The sequence below is a fragment of the Anopheles marshallii genome, chromosome 3 (genome assembly GCF_943734725.1).
Source record: "Anopheles marshallii chromosome 3, idAnoMarsDA_429_01, whole genome shotgun sequence".
In the NCBI taxonomy this organism is placed as follows: domain Eukaryota; kingdom Metazoa; phylum Arthropoda; class Insecta; order Diptera; family Culicidae; genus Anopheles; species Anopheles marshallii.
The window spans coordinates 50486440-50496302 of NC_071327.1; the positions used below are offsets into that span (position 1 = coordinate 50486440).

Sequence of the window (9863 nt, forward strand, 5' to 3'; positions counted from 1 at the left end):
GGGTTAAATGAGATTTGCCCCTCTTGATACGAACGCTAGGTTGTGATAATTATTTTAATTGCAAAACGGGATGTGTTCGATTTTTGCCATATCTTTAAGTTCCTTTTAAGGGTGTAAAATAAAACCATTGTTAGAAAATGCCTTTCAATATGCTAGATATCATGTAACATGATTTTTTAGTTCTAATATAATTTCTACTACAATGCGTGGTATGAGAAAAGTATATCGCCTTGATATACGTAAACTTTAAAGCTTTTAAACTTTTATTCAAACGAAAAAGTAATTTCTGCTTACAGACGGGCAGAGTTTCCCCTAACACGGTTATTAATTGAACGCGGGTCCACAAATCTTTATCCGCTATTTATACTAAAATTCTTCCTATCTGATGTTAGCTAACGTTATGTATCCCTAATTATCTTATGCAAATTATTCTATGTTACTAATGTCTATTCCTATCTTTACGCATCTTTACGCTTTTTTTGTTTTATCTACCCGTAGTCGGATCCTGCAAGCGAAGGATAGACCCTGGTGGGATTTTACACCGGTCCTGTCCTGTGAAGATCGGAGCCGTTACCAATACACCACTGATCAGCGGCCGTTGCGTCAATAAATTAACAACAACAAATTATACGCAACTGTTAAAAATAAGACCAGATGTTTTTCCTTTAATAAGAACTGATTTCAAATATAATACATTTACACACTCAATTTTCAGTGATCTACGATACTTATATTCAAACGATTCTTGTCATTTGTAATCATCTTTCAATTATAAGAAAAACTGTTATGACAACATTCTTTCACCTGGATAACAATGCAATTAGTTTCTCTGTGTTCTTTCATCTAAAAGATTGATACAGAAAATATCGAGTTCAGAGTAAGCTTAATTATCATCCATGATACCCAATTTCTGCCACAACTGTCGTCAATGGTATAATCGTTTGAAAAATTTATTGCAATATTAAAATTAAAACCAAACGCCTTTGAAGCTCTTCTTTTTATGAGTCATAACAACAGTTCAGAAGCTCGTTTCAGACGAAGCATAATGAGCTCTGAGCAAAACATTATACATAAAATAACAACATGAAAGCATCATCACCGTTCGCCGGCCTTCAGCAAACAACACGCATAAGAGAAAAAAAACTCCATCCCATCCACTTTTACTGAAGATACCGCGCGAAAGTCAACCTTCGGTAAAGCGAAAAATGGCCGATTCTTATCGTAAATTGGATAATCGAATCAAACAAACGACGGACCCCGACGCTCAAAGTCGTCTGCACGCCATGCTGCAGGTCGCAGTTTCAAACGGCTTATTTACCCAAATCACCCGAAACGGTCAGTTGATTCAATTTAGTGCGCCAATCAACGGAACGCACTTGACGCACCGAACCGAACCGCGTACCGCTGCTGGGGTGGTGTCCGTAAAACCCATAGCCCCGTGGCAACGCACTCCAAGCTCCAGCTTATCAGTAGTCGCGTTCGTTCGCTTCATCTCGCGAGTCACGCTGATAGAACGTACTCGCCCATTTCGTAGAAGAAAGCGACGCGGCACGATCGCTTTTGCTCCGGCCCCCGGGATTAACGGTGATCAAACAGAAGCCAAATAAAACAGCCAAAGATACAGCCAGCGAAAGAAGGACAAAAAAAAGACTCCCCGGAAAATACGGAAGCACAATTTTCACTTCGCCAAAGCAAACAAAGTTATCTCGATTATAGTGATTATAGAGCCAGTTTTCTAACAGCGGCCGACTGAAGGCCTTGTGGAAATGAATCGATTTCATGTGCTGATTTCGACCGGTTGGGACACCTCCAGCACGGACGTTGCCGATGGTGAAAAGTAGTGTGCCTACTAGGTGCTTTTAATTGGTGTTTATGCTGGCTTGGCAAACCGGTCTGCCCGAAAAAAGGATAACTGTCGGTGGAAATTCTTCCCACGCTAAGGGAGAACGCTATTATCTTCTTCAGAATCGAAGCCTTATTTTTCCAATAGCCGGGGTTCTGTGCCGTACGTTCCTGTTTGCAATAGTGGTGCTCAAGCGTACCGTAGTGTCCAACGTGCGAGTGGTTTATTAATTCGCAAATCCTCTCGCTGAAGTTGTTGCTTTAGTATCTCGTTACCATTTTCTTCTATTTTGCCCCTAAACTACAATACTTCGTTCTTGCATTCGACAAAAAAAACAAAATTAACGATGGTTTGTGTCGCGAGTGAACGTGCGATCCGAAGGACAGTTCCTACGGTGCCTGTGTGGCCACTGATAGCGTTGATAGTGATGGCCGAGCTAGGCCAAATATTTGGCTACCACATCCGGCACATCGAGGAAGAACCGAGTCACCAACTGCAGCAGGATCTGATGGACTTTATCGATTTGGTACCGTTTGAGGATGTGCAGCGATTAATGCAGTACTACTATCACTACGACGTGGAGGTAGAGAGTGCCTTCGATTATGTGTCCACCGAGGACTACACGCAGATCCGGCTGGACATTGTGAATCTTGGTGAGGTGCGCAGCTTTCGCCGTTACCTGGACAGCATTGGGTTCAGCGTGGAGAAGGTGTGGACCGAGTTGAACAAGCGCTTCGATACAGATGACATCTTTGCCGAACCGGACGAGAGCCTCAGGATGTGTGAGTGAGGGATGGGCACTACTATGAAGGATCACTATTACATTGGTTGGAATAACTAGCTTGGAATCGTACACCCAATTCATACTGGTGGTGCATGTATAGCAAACTTCTTCAAACAGTTCGAACAAAAGGATTAGAACCGTTTGTTCTCCACTCGTATGAAATCGGAACAGTTCCTAGAAAACGGTCCGATTATGCATTCGCTCTAACATTATCCGACAGTAGCAATATAAATATATCAATTCAATGTTTGTAATACGTCGTCATTTCCAATTATCTTATTGCAAACCGATAATAATCCTGTAGCCATTATCCAATTCGAATGTATCGGTTCTGCACGATAGAATGCCTTTTAATTAAGTTTGGTTTGATAGGAAACAAGCTTTGCACAAATACTTCCATCATTCCTAAAGGATAAGAATAAGAAACGACACAAAAACGTACTAGTGATACTGCGTTCATAGGCACCATTCCTTCACAACGACGCTTAGTCAAGTTTCAGTCTCTACATCTTCTTACAACCGTAGCCTAGAAACAGAAACGCACCGTCCACTGACCGATTGTGTGCCAGTCAGCAGAAGTAACTTCATTATTCAATCATCCATGAAAGTGCCATTTTACGTCACCAACCTGGTAGCCAACCGCACTCACATAGGGGCATCGTGCTGCCCAGTGTAGAGCAGATTTCAATTTAAATTGATTTCACGCCGTCAAAGGCTCGGCATCGCCACCGGAAGTGCATACATACAAATGCATCCAATCCGTCCATTGCCCGTGCCTCCAAGACGATAATCTTGTTTCGTGCGTACCAAAGTTGAATGGGCGAACCCGCGAACGTGTCCCCGGTGCGTCGACCGGTTTGTACGCCCGATTCAATCAAGAACAAACGTAAATGCGTCTTCATTTGACACTTCCGTCGTTAGCATCTAGGCGTCACTTCCTTCGGAACCGTCGGAAATCGAATCAAACGTCCGGAAGCTGGTCGAATGGTCGGTGGCCGGGCCTGGGAGGGTGCCGGTGCCTTTATGAAATGCCGGACCGAAGTCAGAATGGAATAATATTCAATTAAATTATTTACGATTTAATCCTGCACTTGGGTGAATGATTGTCCCCGTGATCACCTTGGGCACAACCTGCATGTAATGGTAGCTGTTGCATATGGTTTCGCCGGGTGGTAGTCCACGTTACCGTGCTGATACCAAACCACAATACGGTTCACTTCCGTTCGGTGTCAGCAATTTCTGAACAGGCTTTCTTGTACTTTGGGGATAATACGTTTGGGCGCGCTCTTGACGTTGGCCATACAGTTACGATTATATGAAACATGGCAAAAACAATGGGGAATGGGAAACAGTGTGCGTCACAAGGTTTGCATTTGAATGGCAATTTGAAACAACATTTTACGTTTCTTAAAAACGTTGTAGATAAAGTTGGGACGAACCTGTGGTATATTGGTGAAAGTAGTCCTTTTTTTTATTTTTCATGAAGCAGATAATTGAAGAAGAACTGCTGAACATGAAGTCTCGGAGAAGAGTAAAACTAATAAAGAGAAAGAGCATACAACATCACAACACCATTAAAACAATACTCCTCTTTGCCATGTTCTATGACTTTTTCTGGTATTGTTTTAAGATCATTTCATTTTACATGACATTTGCTTATGTTTCGCTTATTTACTAATATGACATCTTTAACGGAATGCTTCCCGTTTAATTTATATTCTTAAGATTGTTCTTATGACTTTTATAAGTTTATTAAAATTTTATAAAATGAGATTGTTTGTGCCTTTTATGTGCACATTCTTCATATTTTAATCTCCTTTGCTAGGGATATTTATCGCCGACAACAATCCGTTGGCTTGTTCAATACTGTAGAAGCTCACTCCCCAAAAGCGAAGTACGTAGAGTGAAGCTTGATTGTCATAAACATAAAACCACAACAATTTCCAGCTCCTGCTGATCGGGAAACCCCACCGGCCGCTGGTTGATGATAATTTGGTTGATTGTATTTGGTGACGCTGATGAAAGTTGTGACGATTGCATTTTGGAGGTCGGTTTTCCACCCAGGTTGATACCACATGTACCGTCAATCTGCAGTTGAACGGCCCGGGCTGGGCTGCCTGCCGGGCGAAAGCTAATGAAGCTTTTCCTTTCGGTCATTTCGATTTGCTGCTAGTTGCCAGGCGGCAGGCGTAATTCATCTCCTCACACCGTACCAAAACCGGTCAACAACTCATGAACGCATGACAAAATGGTCTGCCCGCATGTGCACTGATACAGGGTGTTGCAAGTGTAGCAAATTAAATTATTAATCAATTACTGTTTGCTATCGAGTAGTTCCGCTAACAAGCGGCAGAACACAACAACGGTTTTCGGTATCGGTTTTGGATGGTACGGACCGCAACCGATACGCTTACACGATGCCCAATCGAAGTAAAAGTCGATACAAAACGTTCCCTATACCACGACCGGATAGTTTGGGAAATTCCCAAACGAACCTGAAGCGAATGAAAAGAAAAAAACAAAAATCCCATTTTTACCCCTACGTTTTCCCCTTTCCATCTCGAATTGTGTCGATTGCAGTAAATCTCACCACCAGAGGATTGAATGGATTAGTCGATGACATATTGGCGCTGCTGCCGCAGGACGAAATAATCCTGCTTTTCTTCGACAAGCTGGAAACGAGCAATGACTTTTCCTTCTTCTTCGAGCAGATCGGTAGCGGAGAGTTTGAGAACGTACTCAACATGCTGCAGGTAGGTTTTGTCCAAACCGTACCGTCACCTGCACTATTCCCTTTTACACTCCGATCATTCAATCAACGAAATTGTCACCCCACTTGTCCCACGGCGACCCTTTCGGACCCTTCGGAGCACGCGTGTAATGCACCAAAGCCCAGGAGGCAGATACACACGCAAAAGGGATAAATGTCCCGAACTAGAAAAAAGTAGCCCATTGTTACCTTTCTGGCATGCGAACAAACATACCTTCATATTTTGTGATAGATTTTGATAGCCATTTTCTTACTACCTTTTTCGATTTCTTCCTTAGTCCTCGCAGCAGCTGCGGATACTGCTCTGGAGACTACAGCGTCACGGATTCGATATTCCCGGTTGGATACAGCTCGTACAGAAGTATTTCAGTTTCAGTAGTTTCTAGTTCTTCGTCATCCTTTTTCCTCGGGGGATCGCTCGTTTTTTTTTTAGGCTCCAATACAAACGGGAAATACTGTAATTGAATGCAACCGGACACGAAAACATTCGCTTTTATATTTCGTTGTGTTCGGAATACTAAAAATGTGTGTTTCTGTTTAATATTTTCTTTAATTTGACGTAATGTGCGGTAAATAAAACGATAAGTAAAGGTTATTAACCACAATATTGCTGTAAATAGTTTAAAATCATCAAGAATATGTAGCGATTGATGAATTTTCTGTCTTTCCTTAGCCTGCGTGTGCATATGCGAAAAACTATAGAATGTATTCGAGTAATATTTTGACATGTTTTAATTTGTGAAATACATTGTAACTGTCAAATATTTGATACTGGCAACAAGTTGGATACAATAGTTAATGCTTTTTGCAATCACCTCAATATTTCCTAAATTGCAACTCTCCAATGATATGTTATTTTTCTAGACAAGAGATTTTAATTTTTCTGTCTGTTGTTCCTCCTGCAATAAAATACCAGATGCACTTCCGCTTCCGGTGCTTGAAACACTTCTCTTTCTCATCCTTGTTCTATATTCATTCTACCGCTATGAGACAGGTAGTGGTAACCTATTACTTTGTTCCATTTTTATCTCATCAGCTGTTTAGTGTTTGCCTTCATATGATTTCGTCTCTTGGAATTTTGCTTTATTTTTCGTTTTCCTATGTTTCATTTTCAATCTGTACCATCCCTCTGTGTACGCAAACATTGAAAATAGCATTATGGTTTAAAATGATGGTTTAAGTTTTAATTTATTTTTTAACAATCTTGTCATATTTAAACCCGCTTCAGACAATTATGAGTAGTAAGTTAACTTGTTTTTCTACTCATCAACGTGAATATCTTAACCAGCTGGTCAAATTTAAATGACATTCAGCAAATAGATTTTTTTTTGTTTCATTGTGCACAATTTGTTCAAAACTATTTTTTGTTCTAGTTAATATGACATATGGAATGTGGCGGGTTTAGCTCATTGGAGGCCATTAGCAGCGTTGGATGCCCTGATAGTTGGGAGCAGTGAGGTTACTATTGAAGATAATTTAATGCATATTATCATAATGTAATAGACTGAAATGCATAGAAGCGATATAGAACGGTCATACGACAACTGTCCAGAACCATTTTTCGTTTCCGCCGCTGTTGGTGATCCGCGGATAACGCTATCCTTAACCATCCCAAAAGAATGTTCGCACCAGAACGTTCAGTTCAGCTCCTTTTAGAATAATACTGATCTCAATTGAAAAGATTATATATTACATTTTGTTAAGTTACTTCTTAATTGTTTGGCCAATTGTTTCAACCTACAGGGTCTTTGGTCTTACAATTAGATTTAGAGACTTCATCTTGAGATTTTGTTGCACTTTACGGTCATGTTTGTTGTTGGGTAACAAGAGCAGGACTAATGTTTGACTATGATCTTTCGCTAGATTATAGAGAAGTGTATATCTGACGAATTTGAAATGCATAACCATATAAAACTTCCTCATCTTGGTAAGACGCCTTCCGTACAAATAAAGCTTTGAAAATAGTTGCTCCTGTGTTTCCGTCATATAATAGCTATTAAAGACTACACCATGATGGTGTTGCAAACGTTATTGCAACAAAATATAATAAAACGCTGGATAGTTTTTTTAAAACCATTACTATAATTAATGCAGGCAAGCTAGGCACGTTAAAAAAAAAATTATTATTATTTATTTCTAGTCCTCGCTGGCCAGTGACTCCTGACCGAACACTGTGGCCCGATCGAACCCGACTTCATACTGCTCGACGACTACAACGCCATCGCCCGTGAGAATGTTACCGGATTCGATCGGACCGTTAATATTTATTTACAGATGGATTTTCCACAAGGCAGCAAGGAGCTTTTATGAAGTATCGTTAAAATCAATCCTTTCAATAAGCTCAATTCAAAAGTTAATTTCAATTCAATAATTCAATTTCAATTGCATAACCGTTTTTGATAATGTTAACACTATTAACAAATACAAAACACAAACTATTTCATGTCTTAAGTAGCTTCCGACTACTGTTACTGGACAACAAATTCTTAGTGGCCACCCTAAAATGATTTCTAAATGCAGGATAATCCATCACAATGTGCATACATACACATTGGCTTAGCTCAATTCCTGGAGAAAGTCAAAACTTAGCTCGGGACTGCATCAGCTCGGGCCCCCATTCAGCTGGGTCTCCAGTAACCGCGTAGTTTGCTTACCTTACCGTTAGTTTGCTTACCACCACTTCATATGGATATCTTTTCTGTAGCGGAAAAAAACATTCGTTTTCTCTTTATCGCATGGTAAGCAAAGTTCGTCCCATTCATTGATCAACCCGCTTTAAACCGGTTAAAACTTGATCAAAAGCGCGTGTTTCGCAGATGCTCGCATATGTTCTGTTTGCGTGTCCTTCGGGCGACACAGCCAAGTTCCAGGAAGAATCTGGGTTAAACTGTTTACCTTCGGTAAACACACACCCGCGTGTTTCCGCGTGGTTGGTGTTAAAAGTATAAACTGTCATTCGGGGAAATTTCCCAACGCTAGAAGGTGAACGATAAACAAATCTCCTGTCGCGGAAGAGAGAAAGCGAGCGTAGTAAAATACCTAACTAACTCCAACAACTACAAAGTTCAAGCTGTTCACCCCACTTTCTTCCGATGTCCCGCGTTAAACATGTTTCTCATGGACGCATCTTTAACAGGAATTAGTCGAAGAAGAAAAAAGGCAGCGCCCCAGCAGGGTAAGCTTAACGTGGGGACGGCGATCTCCATTATTCTCAAGTGCTTTGCTGCAAACCGGGAATAATCGCCCCTTTTTTGCTTACTAACACAACCCTTTCGTTTCCCAGGCGGTTTTCTTGGAGGAACCCATCACTGGGACAACTGTGCGCTTAGTTTACCCTTCCAGAGTTAAGTCCGGCTTGTTAAGTCTACATAATGGTACATGAGTCAACGGATGGGTCTTGGTAATCCCTCTCACTCACCAACTAAGTGATATCCGTTTTATTATTCTTTTAAAAAATGGTACAAAATATTCTGTTAGTACGATATACAATTCTACGACAGGGTGGTCTAAATGAGTGATCCCTTCCACAAAATTAAGGTCATGCTGTACTATCTCACATGCAACGCTGAAAAGTACCAGCATCTCAACTGTCCTTCCGTTCAGTGTGACTTTGTCTCTCCATTTAATAAACTTTCAAAAATTAACTGTCAACAGCTAACGGAAAATTAAACTAGAACAGTTACCATATCCAGCTTCGACGTCTGCTGTCTATCTCAGTTTTTAAGAGTTTGCTACGAGTACGATTCAATTTCCTCACTGTAGCAATAAGAACAAAATAAAAAAAAGCCTTCCATGAAAGCGGGCACATCTGTCGGCACCGTAAATTAAACATTGACTGCAAGCATGCCGGCTAATGAAAATTATGCTACAGCGATAAAAACAGAAATCTTCGCCCTGAACCCGTGGTCCTGGCTCGAAGTTGTTGTCAACGTTTGGCAAACCAGCGCATCGTTCATCGGCAACCGGCAGACGGTATTTAATGTGAATTTCAGTATGTTTGTCAAATAACAATATTAACTTCATGGTGCTCGTGGTGTAATTAAACGGTAAGAAGAAAAAGACACTAGCAAAAGTTTGGACACGAGTGCAGAAAGATGTTATGAAGCTTGTACACTGCCAAAGCATTTGAACATTGTGTTATTAAACAAACAGAAACTTACTCGTGTTATGAATAAGAAATTTTTTTTTTTTGCTTTTTAATGACTGCTGTCGTTTATTGCTCGAATATTGAAGATTAAGATAAGATTAATGCTTTTTTTCATAAACTTATTGTACATAGTTAAATTCGGTCGTTTGTTTTGTGTATACGGCTTGTATTGTAAACTTTGTTGAATTGTAGCATTCTATCGAAAGTAATAGATTTTTTTTTCGTTCAAAATTACACAACATCAAAAACATAAGATGGTCGCATAGATATTGCAAAAAAAAAAATAGCCCCATCATCATGCTGTTCGTTGCGTATAAAC

At 40.4% G+C, this 9863-nt stretch overlaps 1 protein-coding gene across 1 annotated transcript; it reads left to right on the plus strand.

Annotated features, from left to right (window-relative positions):
- Positions 1–2189: 2189 nt before the first annotated feature.
- LOC128711724 (protein G12-like) lies at positions 2190–5783 on the plus strand. Its single transcript, XM_053806608.1, has 3 exons — positions 2190–2625; positions 5208–5380; positions 5676–5783. The coding sequence occupies exons 1-3, from the start codon at positions 2190–2192 to the stop codon at positions 5781–5783; spliced, it is 717 nt and encodes a 238-aa protein (XP_053662583.1).
- Positions 5784–9863: the final 4080 nt, after the last annotated feature.